This window comes from Corvus cornix, chromosome 3 (assembly GCF_000738735.6).
Source record: "Corvus cornix cornix isolate S_Up_H32 chromosome 3, ASM73873v5, whole genome shotgun sequence".
NCBI lineage: Eukaryota > Metazoa > Chordata > Aves > Passeriformes > Corvidae > Corvus > Corvus cornix.
In genome coordinates this window covers 107968944-107993659 of record NC_047056.1, presented here as the reverse complement: position 1 = coordinate 107993659, position 24716 = coordinate 107968944, and the positions used below count along the sequence as shown (strand labels likewise).

The 24716-nt window shown below is 38.0% G+C and overlaps 1 protein-coding gene across 2 annotated transcripts in view; it reads left to right on the top strand.

Moving 5' to 3' along the window:
- The window catches only part of ATAD2B (ATPase family AAA domain containing 2B), a 75989-nt gene extending 51478 nt beyond the window's left edge, over positions 1 to 24511 (top strand). For both annotated transcript variants that reach the window (XM_039568852.1, XM_039568851.1), the window contains exons 23-28: positions 15 to 137; positions 4253 to 4390; positions 15383 to 16078; positions 17672 to 17799; positions 18948 to 19076; positions 21165 to 24511. In XM_039568852.1, the coding sequence (XP_039424786.1) occupies positions 15 to 137; positions 4253 to 4390; positions 15383 to 16078; positions 17672 to 17799; positions 18948 to 19076; positions 21165 to 21206 (1256 nt within the window). In that variant the 3' untranslated portion in view covers positions 21207 to 24511. The remainder of the gene's footprint in view (positions 1 to 14; positions 138 to 4252; positions 4391 to 15382; positions 16079 to 17671; positions 17800 to 18947; positions 19077 to 21164) is intronic.
- The last annotated feature ends 205 nt before the right edge of the window (positions 24512 to 24716 follow it).

The window sequence follows — 24716 nt, the reverse complement described above, 5'->3', positions numbered from 1 at the left end:
GTCCTGTTTTCTAGATAAAATAATTAGACATAGAGCGTGTACTTTGAAGGACACTGCTCATGCCATCATTGCTGCTGAACTGGATCCAGAATTTAATAAGATGTGTGAAGAAATCAAGGAAGCAAGAAGAAAAAGAGGTATGTTTAACTTCAGTTATCGTAACACAACATACATAGAGGTCCTCTATGGACAGATAGGAATGGCCTCATATTCACAAGCCCTGGATCTTGTGGACCCAGTATTTATTGAAGGGACAACACAGCAGGGCAGAAGCAATTCAGGAGGTTTCTAGAATGAGTAGAGGACAACTTCCTTCTCCAAGTTACAGAGGAGGCACCAAGAAGAGGTGCTGTGCTGGACCTTGTTCCCACCAACAAGGAGGGGCTGGGGAATGTAAAGCTCAAGAGCAGCTGGGCTGCAGTGACCATGAAGTGGTGAGATTTGAGATCCTTAGGGTTGCAAGGGGGTTGCACAGCAAAGCTCAGTACCTTGGACTTCAGGAGAGCTGGCTTGGTAGAGTCCCATGGGATAAAGCCCTGGAGGGAAGAGGGGCCCAGGAAAGCTGGTTAATACTCAAGGATTGCCTCCTCCAAACTCAGGAGTGATGTTTCCCAACAAAGAGGAAGTTAGGCAAACACATCAGGAGGCCTGTGTGGATGAGTAAGTTGATTCTGGACAAACTTAAACACAAAAGGGAGGCCTGCAGAGAGTGGAAACAGAGAAATACAGAGGGAGGAATACAGAGAAACTGAGCAGCCAGGGATCAGGTTAGGATCTCAGCTCTGAGAGAATTCAGCCTGGCAAGGGACAAGGAGAACAAGAAAAGCTTCTGTAGATATGTGGGATAGAATTTACAGATCTCAATATAAACATTTAAATTTAAGATGAAGTACAGAATGCATCTTAGATTCAGATAGTGCAGGTTAAAGGGTGACTGACCTTGAAACTCTTCTACTTTTTTCTATTGTGTGAGCTGGTCTGATAAAACACCATCATTCTTCTCAGAAGAGGGATACATTGGCTGCTATTACAGACAGTATTATAGAACCTGGTGAACAGGTAAATGTTGGGTTCTTACATGGATGTGGTGGAACCAGAGCTGTGTTCTGAAAGTGTGTGTAATACAGTATGATAAGAATTATGATAAGGGAGAACAGCATTTAAACCACTGGATTTTCGGTTTACCCTGGCATGTGTACAAGTGTAGTTTTGGAGATAATATATTGATTGTTTTTTAATAAGAAACAACCCATACATCCACATTAAAGGGAGCATGATGTTGACAATCCAACAGCCCAGAACTGGGAGATACAGCCACCTACTGAGTTAATGGAGTTGGTTTCAACTTGTAGTCCAAAGATGTCCAAGTCTGTGTACAGCTTCTAAAGTGACCAGGGAAAGTTATCAAAAGTCCAAACATATTCCTGGTGTGGAAACAGTGTTCTGTTTACATGAAAAGAGTCTACCTCCATGGAAAAGTTTTAAAGTTTTGAAAGTTGAAAAAGGTTGAAAATCACTGAACTATAACATTAGAACAAAATTTCATGCTGATTTAGGGATTACTGATTTCAATAATTCCAGCTTTACCTTGGCAAGTTGTTTCCTGCTTTGGTATAAAGCTCCATTATTTGATTTCTAGGCTGAATTGGCTGGTCTTAACTTTCAGCTCCTGGTTCTTGAAATACTTCTGTTGGTAGACTGAGGACCCTTTATTAATAAATTTCTTTGAACTATGCAAGTGTCTATAGGCTTTCTCCAGGTTAAAATGGATACAGTTCTTTTTATTTTCCTATTCAGTCATGCATGTTTTTGTCTAATTTTGTGCAAGCTTGCAATGTGTGTCTTGAATTGTGGATAAATGCACCAATTGTAATCCGCTGTGGTTGTAAAACAGAGCTAATATAATGCCTTCATTTCTTCTCTGTACTTTTCTATTAGAGCTATAAGAATATTCACAATTCTGGCTGCAGTGTCATGCTGTGAGCTGTGCTTGGTTAATTATCCAAGACCCCATGACTTTTAAAGGTTATTGCTTCCGAGGTTAAAGTAAATGTTTTTAAGAGCTCTTTGTTACAGAGAATGACTCTATGGCTTGTAGCCGTTTCTTGCAAGTTTGCGAGAACTGGAATGCTGCCCTCCTTTTTGTGACAGTGGCCCAGTAATAGATATTTCTGGGGACAAAGCCTGCAGATTCTGTCGAAAGAAGGGCAGTGTCTTAAGTCATAATTAAGGCTGATGGTATCATGCAATGAACTTGTTAAATCAGAAAAAGCAGGTACCATTGGTGTGAGATGCTGGTAAGTTGGCCTTCAGGTAACAAGTGCGTGATGAGCAGCACCAGTTTGTGGGAGAAGACAACTCAGAGACAGGAATGGGCAGGATTCAAAGTGGATTCAGTACACTGGCATGGAAAATGTTACAGTGTCACAGGTACTTGCAGGTGACACTTGAAGATGCTTGTGCTTCTGGACAACACTTGTTGGTTTTAGTGACAACTGAGCTCTGCAGTTGGTCCAGCTGTAGAATGTGCAAGGCTAAGATCACTGATGGGATTAGCAAGGAATGCTATCCAAACCAAGTCCAAAAGACTTGGAATGCGTGGAAGAAGCTGTGTTAGATTAACTGTTTATGAACAGAGGAAAATATATCAAGCTCTTGAGGTGTGAGGAAGCCTCATGCTGTAAGGCAAACACAAGGGATCAGGAGTTGTGTCAAAGATTGTGGTGGTGCAGAACACCTGGATGGTAACACTTCAGGAATGTAGTCTTGGCACTGGTCATTGTAATGGATGGAAGGGATGTGAATGCTCTGCCGTTATTCTCATTTTGCTCTGAAGAACATCCTCAGCAAGACAGCAGATCAGGACAATCACAGTGCATCTGCTCATCTAGAGTTCGACATGTGCCTCTTTCAGGGCAGTTTAAGCAAGGGATGAAAAAGGCTAAAAAGCTCCATATCCATTTTCTTCACAATTTTATTAGCAAGTTATTTAGCAATCTTACATAGTTGTGAAATGGAAGGTATTTTCTACATTGCTTTTTTTTCCCCAACTTTTCTGGTGGTTTTGTGGGGTGGTATACTTTTTTTCATTTGTTTGTTTTTTTAACACATCTGCCGTTTTTACTTAGTACTGTGACTGGTGAGTGATCTCAAAAGTACTGCAGTGTAACAGGAAGATAAACTGTACAATAAAATCAGTATATAGAAGTCAAACTAGAATTTCTTGTTCCTCTATTACTGAAATGAGGTGCTGTTGTTGAAAGATGTTAAACCTAAGGACAGCAAGTTTTAAGTTGGTAAATTAAGAACTGTAAATAGATTATTGAAACCTGCAACTTCTTGTGGAGACCAGCAAATGAAAAGGTAGAAGTGATAGTTGTTTTGAGTAATGAAATGTGTTTGATACACAGTTTAAAATTTTTAGAATAGTACCTAGAAACCTATGCTGTAATTATTAATTGTGAGATGAAGGTTTCTGTGTGAATCTTTTAATTTCTGCATCCATCAGTTTTGGAGCTTCTTGATCACTTGGTTTCAGTTTCTGCTGGAGACACAGTATGACATTTTGAAGACCATTTTAGCGAATGGATAGGAAATTCTAGTTCACAAATACAAAACTTCAGATATGCGTTTATATCTTTAAAATGTGCTTAACCAGTATGAAAGTTTGCCTTTTTAGAATTTAATTAAAAAGCCTATGAAGCAGTAGAAGCAATGAGATTAAGTTATATTACAGGAAGCAAACCATACTTTTTGTTAAAAGCAGAATTGCATTTTCTTAATTTAAGAGCTCATATTGACTCTGAAATGGACCCATTTTACATAACATAGATCACAGTGGCAATACAAGGTTCTTACTCAGGTACTCTTTTTGATACAGCATACAATGCCATTATGAACTGCCACTTATTTTTGAATTATCTGTTAAAAATAAGGAAAAAATTGAAATGGTCTGTAAGAATTTACTTGTAGAGGAAATATGGATAGAAGAGTCAATATTTGGGGACCCAAGTGTGAGAGACAGTCACATTTTTCTAGTCCATCAGAGCTGACAGTTCAAGACCATACAACCAGTAAGTTGTTTTGTCAGTAGAAACCAAATATTCTTGATTCAAATCTTTATTTTGAATGTCCAGCTAAATATTAATGGATGTATTCGTATTGCAGTATGGTGTTCCAAGTTTCTTCTTTGCTTCAGTTGTTTCCTGCAGCTTGGTTTATTTAAATAGGTATGGTTGTCTTTTGCATGCAGGCTTATCAGTGCCAGCAGAACAGGTAAATCCTCATGGTTCCACTGTACGGAAAACAGAAGCCAGAGTTGAAGAGGCATTTCGGAACAAACAAAAACCCACCATGGCTGTGTGGCCCAACTCTGCAAATAAATGTGCTTGTAAGTACCTCGGGTGACAATTGTGCAAAATTAGAGGTCCTTTCAATGGCAGACATTTGAAATGTGTCTCTGCTGCTGCTTACTGATTATCTCCAGAAGTAATTGTAGGCACGAAACACATGGAACTTTAAGAAATATTCCTTTTATGAGTACATAAAATCTCTGCCCAACATGTAAAGAAGCAGGATTTCTAATTTTGTGGTAAAGCATAACTATTTTTCTAATGCAGTATGAGTATTTTGCATTCTTCATTGTAAAAGACTGTTTTCAGTATGACAGCTCAGATCCAGTAAGAACACCTTTCAGTGGTTTGATGAGTTTTCAGGTTTGTTTACTCTCTGTGTATTAGCAGGTAAATACCTCTACACTGCTTAATACACTCTCACATGTGCTACATTCAGTTCCTGCCTTTAATACATTCAGTGTCATGCTGAAAGCTAGGGAAGAGATTGCAAATTTAACTGTATTTTCCTTCATGGCAATGGTTTTCAATAGTCAGTAACCATTACTGGAGGATGTTAAGATACACTTCCTGGAGCCTACTGAATTAATCCAGTTAAGTGATCAAGATTTCTAGAGTTGTGAGGTGTGATTGGGTAATCAGAGGCACTGCTAATTATTTTCAAGAGGTAAGTTGATTAGAGCTGGTAAATACACAGCAGATACTTTCATTATAAAGAATAAGACTATGAGAGAAAGTGAGTATGAGGGACATACTGATAGTTGTTCTTGGCTTTCCTGCTGAAGGTGTGGAGTCCATTATTAATATATTATTTTTAGCATTATCAATTATTGCTGATTGGTGGCAAACTGAGAGATTTAAGCAGACAAATTTTCCTTTACATCTTTGTGCTCTCCTTCATGGTGCTTTTCCTTGATGAGAAATCATTTTCTAGGCATGGTGATAACTGCCCAGAGATGAACATTGTTTATATATGAATGATAGTGTTGATGTCAAATGGTTTAATTAATTAGAGGTGTATGATTTTATTTCCCGAAGCTGTAATTTCTTCCGTTAAAGGAATTAAAGTCAACCGTATGGAATTATGGTTAGAATAAATTGTTATATAATAAATTGATGATTTGGATCCAAGCTGTTCTTTATTCATTTGGCAGCTCGTGCAAAAACAGAGAGTGGAGGGAAGGGATTCCAAATTTATTTTTTTTCATTTCCTGCAAAGTCCAGGATGGAGATTCTCCGTCTGGCTGCTCTACAGAGCACTTTGCTGGCTGTGCATGCTGAGCAGCAGACGGTGGGGTTTATAGACCTCCAAGCTGGACATCCCTTGGGAAGGGGGAGAGCAGCCGTTGCTGGTGACTTGGATCCAAAGCAGCTCTGCTACCTCACTCGCTTCCCCTCTGTTGTCGAGGCAGCAGCAGTTGTTTGAAAACTCGAGCTATCAGCTGCAGGAAATTGCCAGTGTCTCTGTGCAAACAACAAAGTTACTGTTAAGGCACTGATCCTGTTGGTATTTTCGTGATCTAGCTTGGAAGGCAAGAAAATTTGAGGCTTAGTGTGTTTGGGACTATGATCAAATGAAAATATGGCTTTTAAGGCCGAGTCTGAAAAAGGTAGCTAGTCCAGGAGGGATGTGATGCATCTAGTAATCAGGAGAGAGAACCAGGAATTGATGAGCAATCAGAAATCTGCAGAAAGAATTCCGGTAGTACATGGGCACTCTTGAAGATTGATATGGTCAGTTCAGCAGAGACTGGAAATGAGGAAGAGAAGCAGTCTTAAAAGGGTACTTGGAGGATAAGCTAGAGAAGGGTGAGAGCAGAACTGGGCAGATTGTGGGGAGCTCAAATAGCAGCAAATGAAACTGTGGATTGTGATTGTTTGAATGGAAGAAGTAAGTTTAGAGAAGGGATTTCTAACAGATTATTTTAGAGGGAGAATGGAATTTTTTTTATGGTCAAGAAATACTATTTTTTATTTTAAGACTGCAATGTATTGCACAATCAGAGTAACAAGAAAAATCATGTAAGTAATTTAATTCAACAGGATAAAACTTTATTTTTCAGTTAATAATTCTGGAAATATTGCATGTTTTCTGCTGTTTGAACTTGAATTAATTTTTTCCCTTAGAGGACTCTAAGGAAAAAATCACCAATCATAACATTATTTTCTTGATAAGTTATTACTATTTTTTAGGAGCTTTGTTTTCACAGTATTGTAGAAAATAGCTGCAAAAAGGTTAATTCAGATGACAAACCTGAGAACTCTAAAAGAAATTATTGTTAAGTATCTTCTCTAAAAACAGAGTGGACTGCAGACAGTGCAGCAGCCTGCCCAATTTAAGGACCTGTTCAGGGCAAGTACAGTAGAGAGTGAGAGTTGGGATTGTGTTGGTTTGCTTTCTGAGGTTATATATTTTGTATAAAACTTTATTTAGTTTTTTAGTTGCCTTATTTTGTGAATTATTTAATTTTTTCTGATGTATTTTAGATATTTTGTTAATTGGATTAGACCAGATGGGCTGTTGGAAATGGGGCACACAAATAATTTTTCTGTGTGAAGGCATGGTGATCCATGTTCCTGAGTTACATTTCATCTGCAACTTCCATTTCCCTTGTTGAAGGTACAGCTGCGGGGATTGTGTCTCACAGTATAGATGAGTTTTAAAAATATTGCCTTACTAGGAGTTGCTGAAAATCTATTTGGGGAAGTTCTGCCACAATTTAAAATATTTCCATTACTGACTGTATTTTGAGAAGAGTGCAGGTATTGTGGTGGGAACTTAAAATGGGACATATGTCAGAAGTCTGATACAAGCAGTTTTATGATTATAGAATCACAGAATTACAGTGGTTGGAGGGAACCTCTGAACATCTTCTGGTCTCGCTCCGCTCAGAGCTGGTTGCTCAAGGCTTTGTCCAGTTGTGTTTTGAACACCTCCAAGAATGGAGGCTCCCTGTCATGGCCGGGGAACTTCTTATAGTGCTTGGCCACAACCAATAATTTATTTATCTTAATTTTGAGTGTCTTGTATTTCAGGCTGTTCCCATTGCCTCTGGTCACTGCTGAGAACGGTCTTATTTTCCCTTTCTATGGAGCTGTGTGGAAAACACAACCACCAGCAGTCTGCAGTTTGGTGTGTTTGCTAAATTAAGTGGTTTAGATGCATGTTAGCTCATAAAGCATTAGCATCTCTTTAATCATTGGGATCCTGTATAATAAAACTGTATCCAACTGCTCCGTTCTGCCAGTAGATGGGGCATGGTACATACCATTTTACTGTCTTGCACTTGCTTCCTTTAGTGTTACGTATAAATAAACTCTGTGGGGAAGATTTGGCTTTGCATTCTTATCTTTTTTTTGCAGCATTTAATGATAATATACTGTAGTGATAAACTGCAGATTTTATGTTTTCTTCATACAGAAGATGTCTTTTGTGCCATATGATAAATAGCATAGCTGTGAAAATGGCATTTGGAGCAAATAAAGAAAATTTAAATCCTTTGTGTTATGCAAACTATTAAAAATACAAGTTTTATATAAAAGTCATTTTATGAAATATGAAGTAAACACAGTGCTAACTTTTCCCAGTAATTTAAGTGATTAGTGGTCTCTCTAGAAAGAACTGTAGGGATACCAAGCAAGGATCTAAAAAACTATGGCAGAAAATGTTGTTTCTAAATAAGTAATGTTTTCTGTGCTTTTTTTTGTGTTGGACTTTTTTGGTTGGTTGGTTTTTGGTTTGCTTTTTCCCCCCCAAATGGTGATCTTTGCTGTCCTATGGAACACTTTGTTTCTGCTGTATCATGGAAAGGCTTTTGTTTTGCCTGGACTACTTTTTAAAAAGATTTTTAGAAAGAAAAGGTCTTTCATTTACAGTCTTTCTCAGGAACCATTTTATTCTCAGTCTTTGTCTGATTTTTATCTGTTTAGTGTCTCTTCTTTGACCTCTCTGCTACAGTGGTGTCAGTGATTGCACTTTAGGCTTCTGTGACTGCAGCAATGCCTTATCAAAGGACATGGCAGACCAGGTACCATATGGTTTTGGTTATTTGAACTATTCTCTCCCTTTTGGTCTGGTTCTGAGTTTGGACTCAGAAATTGGATATTGGCAAATCAACAGTCATCCAGATGCTAACATGAAATTCCTAGGAGCTGCTGTTTTGTCGCTTATTCTACATTTGCTGCTCTTTTGTTTTCTGCTTCTGCCTTCCAGATTTGACTTGGATTAATTCTCACTTGATACAGAGGCAAGTACTGTTACTTGATAAACACTATTAAAAAAGATTTTCTGGAATGTGAGGATATCTTTACTCAGAGCTGGGACAACTGTCTCTTTTTGTTTCTTTGTCATTTTGTTCTGGGTAGCGTAGGAGTTGGCATTCTGGATCGGAGTAGTTTGATCTCTTGTATCTGATGCTGTCTTCAACCAGATGCTTTAAAAGAAAGTTGCAAACATTTGAGAAATATTTTTTTTCATGCCTGAGTTTGAAGGAAATACCAGCGTAGCTGATAATTCCAAGTTGATTAACAGTTCTTTTAAGCCCCATAGGCTTTTTAATTCTTCTAATTTAAAATGCAATTTAGTGAATTTGTGGGAGTTCTAATAAATCTTGACTGCCTGTTCTTTTTTTGGGATCCCATCAAACTTTTGAACTCGGTGATACCTAGTGACAAAGAAATTTTCTTTCATCACTATTAAATACCTGCCTGTTGAATTAATCAAGTGTCTTTTTCCTCTGACAGACGACTAAGTGGGTTCTACAATTTACCTGATCAGTGACTTTTTTACATTCTCTTGTTCTCTTCTTTATAACTCAGTAACGCAAGATGGCTCAGCCTCTCTTAAGGAGGTGTCCTTGAAAGCATTATCATCACCTTTCTTATAAACATGGTAAAAAGATCTTCTGAAATAGTTTGGGGGTTTTTTTCTTTCTAAGTAGTATGTGCAAGTGTTGTAATAAAAAGTTTTCAGAACAGATAGATCCCTTCCTTCCTCTGTTTTGAAAACTGTGGCAATGTTTGCTTTAAATTGTTTTAAGACTTAATGTTTCTGTCTGCAGAAGTTGTGGATTTTCTTGGGATTATTACCCATTTATTAACTTCAGATTTTGCCTCCTTGACAGAGAAACCATCCAGTAGCCATGATTCATTCCTTCTTGTGTTTGTTAATGGCTCTCTTGCAGCAGGAAGGTGTCATTCCCTAGTCCTTAAGAGCCAACTGAAGGTACCAAGGATTTGTATAGCTGGAATATTTGCTATTGTACAGAGCTAATCAGCAGAGGGGAAATGAGCAGATCTGTAGAGGTGGAAAGTCTAAAAATTATCTCCACAGGTGACATTAATCTGATTGTCTCTTCTCTTTTGACTTCATTTTCCTCTTTAATTTTCCAGTGTGACTGTCTTGCCATGTGTTTTACTAACATAATTACTCTGGTTTCATGTAAATTATATTTTTATCTTGGTTTCCGAAGAAAATCATACCTGTGCTCTCTGTCCATCTCTGCTCCCCTAATAACTTCTGAATCATTTAGCAGAGTTCAGACAGATTTGACAGGAGTTGAGAGCTGAAAGATTAGGTTCCTGCAGTTTTTGTGAAAATTGGTAGCTGGACAAATTCACGTGTCTACTGCAGGAAAAGGTGATAGATTGAAAATGGTAGTTGAGCAGGTAAAACATGGCATTGGCCAGGCATGGCATGCACACCTCAGAGGGAGTGTGTCCCGTGTCCTGTTCAGCGTCCTGTTCAGCTGGGGTGGGGAGGAGCAGGAGACACTGGGGTAGTTCCACGAGAAATACTGGGAAGAGCTTGAGTGGAGAGTATTACTGGGGATGGTAGGGGAAGGCAGTTGATCAGGGAAGAAAATACTGGGAATGCTGCAGCCAGGATTGGTTTGGTACCCATTTCAGCTCCTCCTTATGAAACTTGATTCCTCCTTGTTGAGTAGAAATGCAGAGGTTCTTCAAGTATTTGTTTACAAAACATAAGCTGTTATATAAACTGATAAAGATCATAAGTATGTGAAGTTGTTGTATGCAGTTCTTTTCATGTGTTTGTCAGCTCTGTGCCTTGAGTGCCCTCCATCCTAGGTGAAGAAAATGACGTCTTTTAGGGATTAGTTCCACAGTCACTTTAAGCTGGTAAAACTGCAGGTCACTACTAAAGAGGCTGTGTTGCCTTGTCACTGGTGGCATATTTCCACCGTGTTGCCTGTGGCAGCACTGTCATTCATGAGTTGGAAAGCTCAACCAAAGATGTTGAAAACTAACCCAGAAAAAAATCCAACAACCTAACGTTTCAGATGGATTTAGTTCCCTTATCTGTTTTACTGCAGGAACAGTAGTGCCGGCACAAATTAGACAGTGGAAATGCTATAGCTGGCTTTGGAGGGAGAAATGGCTTTGTTAGTGGAAGCTGGCACCTCACTTTGCTTTTTAAGCCATTGTGGAACTGTGATCTGTTCTTTCTTGCTGCTTATCTCTGGCTGCAGTTTGGGGACTTTGTGAGTAGAAACTCCAGAGACTTTCAAGTGGACTATTTAGTGCCTCTTGGTAAGGAATGTGGAGCTACTGGAAGCAGCTAAATTACTGTGGCAGGTACATAGATATCCTGGATGATGCATAAGAGAGTGTAAGTTGCTGGTTATAAGTGCTTTCTCAAGCAAACTCTTTGAGTTACTTTGCACACAAGACAAGAAAGGTGTTGAGGATTTTGATCACGGAAGAAAAACTTAAAACATGTCAATTGCTTTAAGTGGTTCTTGATACTGAACTAGACTGAAAATCTGGATCCATGGTGAACTTGCTTGCCATGAGAATCTTCTTTGGGTTTTAATCCTCAGGAATTCTTCATGAAATAAAGTAACAACAGAGAATTTACTGTTTGATGGATGTCAATTTTATCATTTACTGACAGAGGAAGAGGAGTCACATTCTCTGATGCGTTTTAAGCAGTGTGGAATCATGGAAGGGTCTTTTCTGCTGTGTATAAAATGAACTTGTTAGCATTGAATACTGTGCTGCACTCACTGTACTGCAGTAGTCAAACTACAGAAATTTCAAGAGAAAGATCTCTGCTTTGCTGCCTCTTATTAGGGCTCTTCCACGTTAAGGGAAGCAGACTTGCTTGTTAATAATTGACAGTCTCTGAATCATGTAATTATGTCTGCTTTCTTTTCCAACTGTTAACTTCATTTCTCTGTAGTCTACAGTTTTGTCACTGTGCTGCTGGATTTGGGGGACAGCAACAGTGCATACCTCAGCTCTGAAGCTTCTGTACCATTTACCCATGTTTTTATGATCTCATTTCCTGAGACCATACTAAACAGAAAGGTCACAATTATGTCTAGGTCTTGCAGAAATGCTTCAGGAAAGTGGGAAGGAGTTGAATTTTTTTGGTTCAAGTTGTTTAGGTTTTTTTTTGGTTGGTTGGTTGGTTTTTACTATCACTTTTTTTTAATAGTCAAGAACTGTGCTCTGCTCTGGACAGGGTTGGTGCTTATTTCACTAGATGTTGTCATTACTTAGTGTATCTGACTGGAAGATCTCCAAGCAGCACCTGTCAGTGGGCAAGAATTCAGAATTTCTGAAAGTCTGCTACAGGTTTCATTTTACTTAACAGACTAGTCCTTCTGAAGTAAGGACAGTACAGAATTTCTTTTTAATCACACCTAGGGGAAATGCCGTCTGCCTTGTTTATGGGTCTTTCAAATGACTCTGAAATTGTCTTAACGTAGGAATAGAAGAATTGAGAAACTTCACCTACTGCTTAAAAAAATGTAAATTTGTATTCAGGATTAGTTGCATTGTATTACATAGCACTTTAAAAAATGCTGTCTGCATGGATTGTGCAGCTTGAGGGAAAAACGAGCAGGGGAAATTTGGTTTTGATACCAACTTCATGTGAACCCAAGTGAAATGTTAGGCGTGACTTGTGGTCAGACAGATACTTATTGTCATTAAAAATGCTTAGTATTGATTCACAAAAAAGCAAACCAGACAGAAGCTAGAACTGAAATTAAGATCCCTTTGGCAAATCTGTAGAGGTTATGTGAAGATTATAGAATGAATAGTTGGCCAATTTAGAAGGCAAGTGAATGTATTCATGTGTGAATAATTGGTATTATAATAGTTTGAGTTAGAGAAACTCAGCTCTATAAAGCGGAACTCTTCTGACAATAGTATTTCCACTGCCTCTGGCACAAATAGTGCCAAAAGACTGGGTATCAATGGGGAGTTTTCTGATGAGTAGTTTTAAAAGGAGTAATTGAAAAGGTGTTAAGGCGTTAAGTTGCAATTGTTTGTACTTGCTCATTTTTTAAACAAAGTTCACCTAAAGTTTTTCTTCTGTAAATAGCTGTCCCATTCTGTTACCTACAGGAAGCTGATAGTGTGTCATGAATCATACTGACTAGAAAATAAAACGTTTTGCATTCTGCTCTTGATAGTTTACATTCTTCTAAAATATAAACGTTAAGGTAGCAGCAATATGTTAACCCGTTAGTTCTTCCCCACTGGGCCTTTAGTTTTGCATCAGTTTTACCCTGTGATAGCTCCTTCATCCTTTTTAAGTCATATTCAACTGTCCTGCAGGATTCAGAGATGTATTTTACTGCTTCCTGCTTCATATGGCAGCTTCTCAGGTCCATAATACTCTTGCAGTATTGCCTTTTTATTTCCACTAAATATAAAGGGAACCAATATAGGTGATGAAATCTGGTGGCAGTGTCTACAATTCGTCACACGGTTAACACTTCTCTTGCTTGTACCACCCTTTCAACTTACCTGGAGGAATTAAGCAGAACAGAAAGACTGGTGGTCAGTTTTGTTTTTAAATGTTGTATTCCTTCCCCAACTTTTCACTCATTTAGAGGCTTGGCTGTCTGTGTGAAAGAAAAGTTTGCGTAGCAATGTTTTGGTTGTTAAGGATCTGGAGCCAAAATTTCCTTTCTCATCCCAAAAGATGTTGCTGCCTCACTTCTTGTTGTTGCTTTGTCCTAACTAAAAACAGCAGTAAAAAACAACACACACAATGTTTGTTCAAAAAGTAGTGCATGAAACATTGAGCTGGACTTGCTAACTCATTTGGGAAGACCAAATTTAGAAATTTAATGAGATGGGTAACACAAGGATTAATTCCATTTTGCTTTAAAGTTATTTCTCTCACAGCTAAGAATTTTAGGAATGTACTTGTGTGTTTAGGCAAATTATGGATTCTCATCCCAGGTGGAACTCACAGTGTGAACAGAAGGGATGCCACCAGTAAAATATTTGAAGTACAATTCACTGATTTAAAAGATACCAAATATATTTGACAATATATCTGATATATCTGTCTGAATTACAGCAAAGTCAGCCTAAAAGCCAAAATCGGTGTATCTTAAAAAATTTCAACTTACTTATACATTTAGGATGTACTAGATTTCCTTTAAAAGACTTTTACTCTCCTGTGTTTTATTTACCCATCTTTGCAGTTGCACTGAAGCTTCACCCATTGTCTAATACAGGATTATTTTTTTGTCTGTAAGTTTACATTTCCCTGTTTAGTTTCGGATTTTCTGCTTCAGTGATTAATGAAAATCTCTTGCACAATCTTGGGGAAAAAATACATGAACTCCTGAAAAGTTATGTGAGTAGGTTGTAGTTCATCAATAAAAGAGTGACACCGACTGTAGAAGTCATTATCAAATTGTGAATATAGTTGGAGAAAGGGGATTTTTTTTTTCCCCTCAGATCTTGCAGTTCTCCATAAAGATAATCTGTAACAATACATACAGGTTCCAAGTGAGACTTTTTATTGCAGTGTGATTGTATCTTTAGACAGCTTTAAAGCTAAAAGGTTAAGATTTATTCCTAATGTAGTGGTTAAATTACCTGCTTACATACAGCACTCATGGGGAGATGTTCTAAAGTACAACTGTGCTTCTCTGCGTGTCTGTGAATTAATTCCCAACACTTGTACCTGCATACTGCTTGTATCTTCAAAGCAAGATCTTTGTAACTGTGTGTGATTGGCAGACACAGGTGTAGGACTTAATACCCCATAAAACAAAGTAACTTACAAATACAAAGAACATTATGGAGGTGCTCAACATAAGAAATAATTTTGAAATGGAAGGAAATTTGTCAGTCTCTGGTTACTATTGGCTGTGATTTTCATTTATTGTCACTTGGCCATAACTTCAGCAATTTTGCAAAATTAGAACAGTCTTCATCATTATTTGAACATAGAAGCTTCACTTTTCCCAAGTGTCTTCCTTGGTCTTCTGAGCTTTGTGTAGTGCTCTGGAAAAGGATGTTGACAATAGCATTAGGTTTGAATGGTCTTCCTTCTGCAATTGCTCATCAAATTACAAATGTGCACCAAAGCCTTTTTTTAGGTCAGTGTATCTATTAGTTGTATTTCACTGCAGATAGCTTAATAAAATAAAATGGCCTTCTGAAAAATAGTTTATTATGTAATTTTTCAAAGGCACAGAAAATACAACTAAGAAATAAGAAAGAGTAAGGATGCAGAAATAATGAAAAAAGGATCACATGCCTATGTTGCTTCAAGTTGAGTAACACAATATGGCCCTCACAGCTGACCCTGGTTGGAATAATAGGTTAGAGGTTTCCTTGTGGCCCTTCCAACCTGAATTATTCTGTGAATCCTTGGGTTGCACTTTCATTTGTTTTATTGTATAAATTTATTGTATCAAATCACTGAAGATCTAAAAAGGGAGAATGAGAATAACTGTCTTTAGACTCTCCATTACTCAAATGAGAATGAGTTCTACATCATTGCTTAGCTGTTTTAAGTAGGAATTGCTTGTTTCCATAGTTTAGGAATTGAGTGTCTTGACTGAGGGTCCACTCCTTATACTTCTAAAATGCCTTGTTACCTCTGATTTGCTCACACTGAAATCAACAGACAGCTTATTTTTCCTTGAAGTGTGAAGATATTTGATTGCCTCACACAGCGGCATATTCTTATATCGTGGTCTCTTTGCTGAGGGGTACCTGTGCATCTAAAAGTGTTCGTTTGTTTTCAGTTCGAATACGGAGAAAATCGAGACGGCGCTCGCAGTGGGGCAAAGGCATTATTAAGAAGAGGAAAGTCAATAATTTAAAGAAAGATGAAGATGATGCAAAGTTTGCTGACGATGAAAATCATGGTGAGGACAGTAAATTGCTGGAAAATGGAGAGCTAGAGATCAGTGCTGACTGCATTGAAGAGAATGGAGAAGAAACAGGAGACCTCTCTATGACAAATGATGAATCCTCCTGTGATATTATGGATATAGATGCAGAGCAGAGGCTTAACAATGGGACATCAGGAAAGGAAAACAATTTTGCATCCACAGAAGAAGAGAGCTCAAATGAATCCCTGTTAATAACTGACAGTGTTACTCTGGGTGCTGAAAAGGAATTAAGGAAGGACTCTACATTGAAAGGGGATTGTGTGAATGGAGAGACATCTGTACACAGCTCTGAAGGTGTACCTGTTTCAGCCTGTCATAATGGTAAAGCAGAATCACTTGATGCTGTTTCACCCTGTGAAAACACTGATGGGTCTAGTAACAAGCAAAAATCTTTATCTGAAGATCAGCCAAAGGAGAAAATGGAAGCTTCCAGTGAAAGTCAAGGAAGTGATCTGGTGAAAGCTGAGTTACCACATTGCAGCAATAATGAGAAAACACTACAGAGCACAGACATTGAAACTAAAGATGCTGAAGCAGATAAAGAAGGTATAACTTGTTTTCAATGTTTCTGTCTTTATCTCAGTATCCAAGTTAATGTGTGTATTTTTCACTGTAATATTTTATTAATTGCTGACTATTTATTTGAAACTCTTAGTATGCTTACAGCATTTAATTCCACATAGAAAAATCAGAAGTGCACTCTTGACTTGCTGTATTTTTATCTTAGGCAAGAATTTGTATCTTCATACTAACACTAATATACTCTGTTTATATTTGTCAGCTTTGTTGGAAATAATGTAAATACTGAGATAACATTAAAACAGTAGTTATATATTCAAAAATATTATAAATTGAGATAAATACAATACATGTTTTGGTCTGTATATTCTATCTGATTTGTATTTTGATCCACATAATAGATACTGAATTACTCTGTTAGAGAATACGATAATAGTATCATTGACATTGGATAAAAAAGCATAGTATTCCTTTAAAAACTTGCTTGTAGCAAAAGCTGAAGCAGTTTAACTCCTAGCAAAAGCCAGATAAACTGTTGTTTATCTGTTGAAGAAGGTATCTGGCTTTGGAGTCACAGTGAACACAATAACAGTGGAGGAAAAAGATAAGAGAAGGAGAAGGAAAATCCTGGTGGTGTATAAAAGAAGGGGCCATGTCCTTTGAAGACGAGAGAGATAGTTTCCTCAGGGAACAGAAATAGAAGCCTTATGCATGATTGCCTTTTTAATGAGCTTTTCAGAATTATCTAAAAGAATGAAATCTTTACTTCAAAAGTAAGTGCTGAGATTTACAAAGTAAATGAGCTTTAATGAGATATCTGAATTATGAGAAGATTACTATGTACATGTTGGCTGTGTTTGTACATACATATTTTCTCTAAGGGTAAGTAGTAGAGTACAAGAAAGGTCCTAGGAATATCACAAGAAGAGCATGATGTGTTAAGAGTATTTACATTTCTGAATTTGGTAGGTGAATTTTTGTATACTTTAGGATGGTTACAATGGCAGGGGTCCTCAGAAGAAAAGGCATTTTAAATAGTTGAGGAGAAAAATAGTGAATGAATGTAGGGAGAGAATAAGGAGATATGAAAATATTTTGTTCTTTGCAATACCATTGGTCAATAACTTGAATACAAAGGTGGAAGAAAACAGAAATGTGTAACAAAAGCATGAGGATTTGGGAGTAGAGCAGATGTTGGAATACTGTGGTGATGAAGACATGGGATGCTTTAGAGAGAAAAATTAAGATTTGTTTCACTTGAGCAGAAAGAATTTCAGCATTTGCTTAGTATCTGATCTTGTCTTAGAAGCTGTTTAATTTGTTGTTGCTGTTGAATAGAAAGATGCAATGAGAACTCTTAGTGGAATTCAGTTTTCATTCAAAGTTGGCACTTTGGAGTTGGGTTTTAAAGATTTCCAGTTTTGTGTGTGTTTCTGAACTGTGGGTTTGTGCACCTGTAAACATTCAGAATTCAGCAAAGCTGATGAATAATCTGCACTGCTACAATCTTGCTTGATTCAAAACAACCCAACAAACTAAACAACCAAAGCAAGCTGAAGTGAAGAAATAGGCTGCATTTTGTGAGACTCACAATCCTGATAATTGTTTTTCAAATTACAGGTATATTCAAAAGCAAGAAAACGCGAAAAGTCGCTGTGGAGCAGTCAAAACCCACAAGTTTGGAGCAGGTTCCAGAAGAACCTTTGGATCCCTTACCCTCTGTAGTTGTTGACCATGACAGACTAAAGGTAACAGAACTGAAAAAATAAGTTGAACTGTTAATGGACTCCATGAAAAATGCTTCCTTTCTTTGTTCTGAAGCAGTATTTCCTTTATGTTTGACTGCAAACAAGTATTATGACAGCAGTGACTCTTGGAAATGATTTGTCAATTGGTGTTTCTTGGATGGAAAGTTAATAAAACTACTGAATCCTTACTGTCCCATCATTACTACCCTTATAATCCAGTAATGACACAGCAGTCCACTATTTTAATTGCTATTTTTGCCAGTACTCATATGTGTTAATTGGCCGTGTCAGAGCTGCTGGGTGCCTGGTAATTGGGAGCTAACATCATCTTTTCTCTTCCTGTGGTAGGTATACTTGGTGGAGAAAACTTAGTGGATTGGAAAGGAAATAGGATTTTGTGTTGATGTTTTGGCATCACAGACTGCTAATTAATTTTCTTTCCATTTTTTTTAAGCAAAATTACAATAAAATTTGCTGTCTTCTGTTGTAAAAAGTAGCTTGACCTACTATGACCTGTGAAATTTAGATCCCATTTTCTGTGGAGTACAGATGATAATCTCTTTGGAAACAATAGAATTGTTTGACTGGAAAAAAAAAATCTTAAATGTCACTCTTTGCTACTATGTAAAATACTTTCACCTTTGTTATGAGAAATTTTACATGTGTTGTGTCCTCCTTCCACACCCTTCTCTTATTTTTTTTTCGTTTGTCAACATTTGTGGAAGTCCAGATATGTTTTCATGTGGTGATGCTTTTTTTCCTGACAGTGTAAGTTCTTAAAAATGTCTGCTTTAGCCATCAAGGCAGTTTTTAGGATTAGCTTTATTACAATTAGTGTCCAAGATGAAATAGGATGAAGTAGCATTCCAAAATAACAAACATTGCCCTAGATATACTGAGTAAAAGAATTTTAAGACAAGAAGAAAAGTATGGGTATAAGCAGAGAAGTGAAAAGAGACATTGAGTCCTTTTTGTATAAATACTGAAGCAGTGGCCTTGCTGATACCCAGGTGTGGTTCATTTCATTTGTATGTATCCCTCTGAAGGAGGGCTTCAGAAAGATATTTCATTTCTGATTTGTCCTTAAAAAAAAATTTTAAAACTGCTTATAAAAACCCTCTTAACTTCACCTTCTGTTGTTCCAACAGAAACTGCTTGATTTGGTGGTTAAGAAAAGTGACAACCTGACTGTTGACCAACTTGAGAGATTGTATTCACTCCTCAGTCAGTGCATCTACAGACACCGTAAAGACTATGACAAATCACATCTTATAGAGGTGATGTTGTACAGCTTCTTTTATTCTTTATCTGAATATTGTGAGATAGGCTTTTCAAGAACTGTTAATCTGTCAATTTACTGTTCTACTAGCAGGCAAAACTTTTAATAGACTTTGAAGAAGGTATCTATAAAAAGAAAAAAGTTTAGTGTAGTAACTTAGAAACTGGAGGTTGTTTCCAATAATGTTTTCCTCAAAAGAGGATTAAGAATTTAACCTAAAAAAAGGGAGGGGAAAGAGGAGAGAATACAGCAGCATGAAAAGCACATGCTAGCAGAGTAAAATGGAATAGGAGCAGTCTCCATGTTTGTGGCATGACTGACAGTGCATGTAAAGTGGTGATTTCATAGGCACCCTGACCTGGTATTGCTGCAGTGGCCCTTAATTGTGTTGGTGTAACTAGGCCAAAACCAATTACCCCCTCTCCTCCATGCAGTATGCCAATTCTGACTTTCATACAAGGCCTTAGAAGTGTGAACACTCTCTAGATCAGTAAGCACAGCCTTGGGAAGGTCAGTGCAGCATGGTGGAAGCCAGGTGTCTGCCTTGCTGTCATCCTGTGCCACTGAAGTGTTTGCCCTCCGAGGCTTCCTGTACATGAACAGCAAGTTGGTCATTTCACCACTGGCACAGGCTGATCCTGACTCTGGATGTGCATTCCCTCTGTCACCACTGTTCTAACTGCAGAGGAGTTTGGATCAGCTTGCCGATTCAACTGACAACCAGTCGTGCTGAGTAAAGGACAACAATTGCTACTTTCCAGTTGGATCACTGAGCACTAAATATTTTTCTCCATGAATAATTTACAACAAAACCTGGAAAAGCCATAGTGTGGGTTTTTGTAGAGTTCCTGCAGAATATTTTTCAAACCATTTTCATGCTATTCCTCTGCCATCTTCACCTAAAAATATGTTGAAAGTCTGTGCAGGATGTTAGTTAGATTAAAAAGGGCTTTGTCCAGCAGGAGTGTGTGGAGACCAATCTTTACTTTGATTATCCAAACTGTGCAGAGATGTGGTTACAGCTGGGTCACTGTTGCAGTGACCGCTTTCTTCAGCCCGGCCAGCACCTGCGGTGTGCGGCAGCAGTGGGGAGCAGCCGAAGGCTCAAGGCTTTAAAGCTGCTCCTCTGAGTTCAGCTCTGCCCATGGGAGCTGAAGCCCCAGGTGTTGTGGCTGTCAGCAGCCCTGACTAGGGAGAAGGTAAAAAAGATTGTGGGGAGGCTTGCCTCTGGATACAGCTTCAGGTTTATTGCCCAAAGGGAGTCCAAGGAGCACCAGCACAGACCAGACCTGTGCAACAACTTATAAAGGGAGAAGTTACAACGAGGATGGCCCGACAGGGGACCAATAGGGGTCTTTGGGGGAGGGATATGGACAGGGATAGACATGCACGCGGATAAATAGTCTCAAGGGGTGGAGGAAAAGGGATCACATGCCCCAATGGGGCGTCGAGGTTTCAGGGATTTCCAGAGGGGCGGTATCAGAAGGGGCAGGATCTCAGGGGATTGACAAAGGACCATATAAGGGTAATTAGGGAGGGCTTAGGTGATGGACACCGAACTTCAGGGAATAACAGGAGGGGTTTGGGTGATTGATGCAGAACCAACTGGAACAAGGGGAGGAGAGCAACCATATAGGGAGCACTGGGGAAGCGGCTAGAGATCAGGGTGTACCAACTGGGAATGGGGGCAAGGGAGTAACCGGGTTAAACCATTAAAACATAGAACCACATCACCACAGGTCACCAACAGCATAAGTGTGAAGTAAGACTTGAATTCATGCAGTGTGCCACTGCAATGCTATCCTAATATATATTGTGCACCTTAATTACATAAGTGGCCCTAATAAGCCTTGATTTTCTCATGGACTGTCATAGTAGAGTGCTTTTCTGCATTAATACTCCTTTAATGAATTCCCTCTTTTATCATATTTTTCTAGCAGATAGCAGCTAATAAACAGAAACATCTGTTTTCATAAATTTATTTGTTCATATTAGAAAAAGTAACACAGTAAGTGCTACTACATAAAGTAACTCTATTTCTGGCTCTGTGTATTTATGAATAGTTAATGGTCTGTGTCTCTTGCAGGAGATGGAAAGAACAGTTCATGTGTTTGAAACATTCCTGTGAACTCGTCAAGATGGGTGGGTTTATCCTCTCAAACTGCTCATGGGAGAGCAGTCCTCTGAGCCATTCAGTTTCCATTTGCACCAAGTATGTGCAGAGCCTTGGTCTTAAGTGCTCTCTCTTTTTGTTTCTGTTGAATTTGGTGCTATTGTCTCAGGTACCTGAAACCAACCAGCCTACAAGAACCAAACGGAACTTCATATAGTTGTATCTGATATAAATAAAGAATACAATGCCACAGCTTGGAGATTTTTGGTGCTACAGAAACTGTTCTCATTCCTGCTCTTGTTCACTCTACATGCGTTATCTTTGGGGAAACTTCAGGCAAAGTGAAGACCAACACATACAAGAGGACTGGAAAGAGCAGATCTAAGTTGAATATTTTTAAACAGGCAACCTTTTTTTAATTTTTTTTTCCAATTTTTCTCTTCTCTGGGGTTATGGACAAAAAAAATCTGTCCTAAAGAAGGCAGTGATGCATTGTGGTAGGAATCTTGAGTAACTGGATGTACAGTAATTTGAAGATGAGGCTCTCTAGAACTGCCTTTTATGTGCCTTTTAGTCAATTGAGAAAGATAAGGCTAAGCAATTTGTTTGGATTATAGCAAATGGCAATGTTAGAAAGCTGTCTGCAGAATGAAGATCTCCAAAAGGACGAATTGTATTCTCTTCATTGGATGGCAACCAGTATTATGGTTCTATAATGCCTGTCTTACTCTACAGAACTAAACTAAGACACACTGAAAAAGCCACATACTTTACCAAAATGGTGAAATTCCTTTTTCATTGGTATATATTTTGTTTTAGAAACAAGTTACACAGTGAAACTCTTCTGTGTTGCTAAAAATGAAGCATTTCCCCCCCCATGGCCTTGTTTTTCTCTAAGGAAAGCAAGGTTAATACTGGCAGGTTTCATTGGGAAGGTCTGTGTTTGTAATATAGCTTGGACTGTGCAGTGCAGGTAAGAAGACATTAGAGTTGGTCAAAGTCCTGGAGCCCAACCTCAGTTGAAAATAAAACTTCTCTTATATTTCACGAATTGTTCTGTGCAAAGCATTGTTACTGTTGGAAGGATTGGAGGAGAGCCTTTTGAATCCATCTGTTCTAAGAGTTCTCTGGGTCTGAATTGTGTAGTTCAACACCTTTCCTTTCTGGCAACTGGAGAGAACAGTCTAGGCAGTTTTTATGTTTTATCACAAGCTCGGTATTAGAACATTACCTGGGCTGGTTTATTTCACACCCGTGTGGAAAGTGTTCTAGAGCAGTTGGCTGGTGTTCCCATCCTGAACCATTCATTGTGACTGTCCCTACGTAGCTGCAGAAGTGTCTGTCCAGAAATATGCAACGCAGTGTGATTAGTTTTTAATTAGAGAAAACAGACTACTGCAGAGATACTGAGCTACCTCAGCTTTTTGTATTTTAGTTACCAACAGTGTTTATGGAGGACTGTAATCACGCTGCTCCCATGTACAAACCCAGGCTTAGGGACTTGTCTCCACCTCTACGGCTCATCCCACGGTAGTGCTGCAGAGAGAGAACACATGGGCCTTGGGCTACTGCAGTAATCCAAAGTGCTTTGTCCATTATGGTTAAACATCAGTCTCTCTTAGATCTTTTTCTCCCCTGGATGCCACTGTTTTTCTTCATAGGTAATGGCAGAAAAAGGTTTTAAGCATTCATGTACATCTAGTTACACCTAAATGCAACCCATGCAGAAACACTGTATTTTTTAGGTGGGAAAGTGCGATTAAAAACAACAAAAACAAACAGAAACCACATTTTGAATGAGATTCTTTGATCTCAGATTTGATTATGGGATTTTTTTCCATGTTTCATTTAGTATTTATTAGCATCATACCTGTTTGAGATATTTATGTGTCTGGTACATTAACAGCATTTTGTATTTTGATGGAAATTGTTACAAACTTTAAGATTTGATTAAATGAAATGTAGCAGATTTTTTGTAGCAAGTTTCTGATAAAAGGGTTTTTTGCAAGTCTCAGGTTCTTGCTGCAGAATTTTTTAAAAATATTTATTCCAGTTTCACTTACTCAAAGAAGTTTTTGTTCAAGTAACAGCAGCACTTGTGGAAGATAAAACTGCATTCATTTTTAAGAAGATAATAAATTTATATAAACTAAAATAATTGAGAATTTTAGTCACCAGTGAGTGTAAAAAGCAAGTTTAAGCTGATGCCTAACATTAAAAATGGTTCTAAAAGGTCAGGTTTCTAAAGGAAAATTTATACTGTCAGTTGTTGATTGGGAAAAATCTTTAAGAGGCAACTTTACTAACTGAGGAGCTGCCATATTGTTTTAGAGAAATGTAGCTAATATCAGATGTTCTAGTGGACAGCTTACCTAAAATGATATACTCGCCTTCTTAGCCCAAATAACCACACTTCAGTTTTTGTTTTCCTTTACAGATGTCTGGTGATTATAGAGTTAAAACAGCTGTTAATCGATCCATGTGGTCTAAACTTGTTTACTCTTTGTATGTTTTTAATTTTTTTTGCTACATAGCACTGGCAAGAGTTTGTACAAATTGACCTCTCTTCCTTGTTTCTTGTTGTGAAAATTGCAAATAAACTCCTGTGTGAGTCCTTGTGCTGGACTCTATGGAATGTGGCCAGCCAGGAGGAGGAGGTTTCCCTGGGGGCCGGGGGTGGGGGGCTGTCTTGGAGTGATAGAGTTGCTCTTGGGTGAAGTTGATGGCTATGGAGTTAACTGTATTTGCAAGCTTGAATCTCACCTGTGATTATTTTTTTTGGTTTTGTTTTGTGTCCTCTGTATTGTTACTTGATTTCGTCATATGCCAATGTATTTATAGGATTACTGGGTTTTGTAATATCTTGTCTTCCTTTTTTTGTTTTTTTTCGAATAAGTTGGTGGGTCAGCACTGGTTTTCCCTTCAGTCTCCTGAATGGCAGGTCCTGCAGCTGATAGTCTTTTATTTTGTTTTTGTTTTATTTTGTAATCACAACATAAGCTTGAATTTGGGCTTGTACTTGCATCTTTTGTATCTTGTACATTGGGTTATTTAGACATTGGGGCGTCCTGTTTGGTTTCATTAATGTGTGTCTACTTTGTGGATTAAGTAGACTTCCTTCATCAGCTATGGTATATTTTGGATTCTATAGTTTTATTCATAATTGTGTTTAAATTGATGTTTTGCATTTTGACTTCATTTTACGTTAGTTTGAAGTAAGTTATTTAATTTTTTTGAACTTCTGGAAATTTTGAACATTTTACTGTAATTTGTAATATAACTGCTGTGAAATACTTGAATAAAGATGACAAGAAAACACAGCTTTAGCTCCTTTAAAAATGTATTTAAAAGAAATGCTGCCTCCTGGCTGATAACAGTCTTTTCCTTACCAGACATCTTTGGTTTTGCAGTTTAGATGTGACACTTTGGGATCTTGCTGTGCAGTTATTTTGAGTAGTTTGGTCCAGCTTCTGCTTTCAGTGTTTGTCCATTAGAGAAATGGCTTCTAATTAGAGTTTTTTTAAG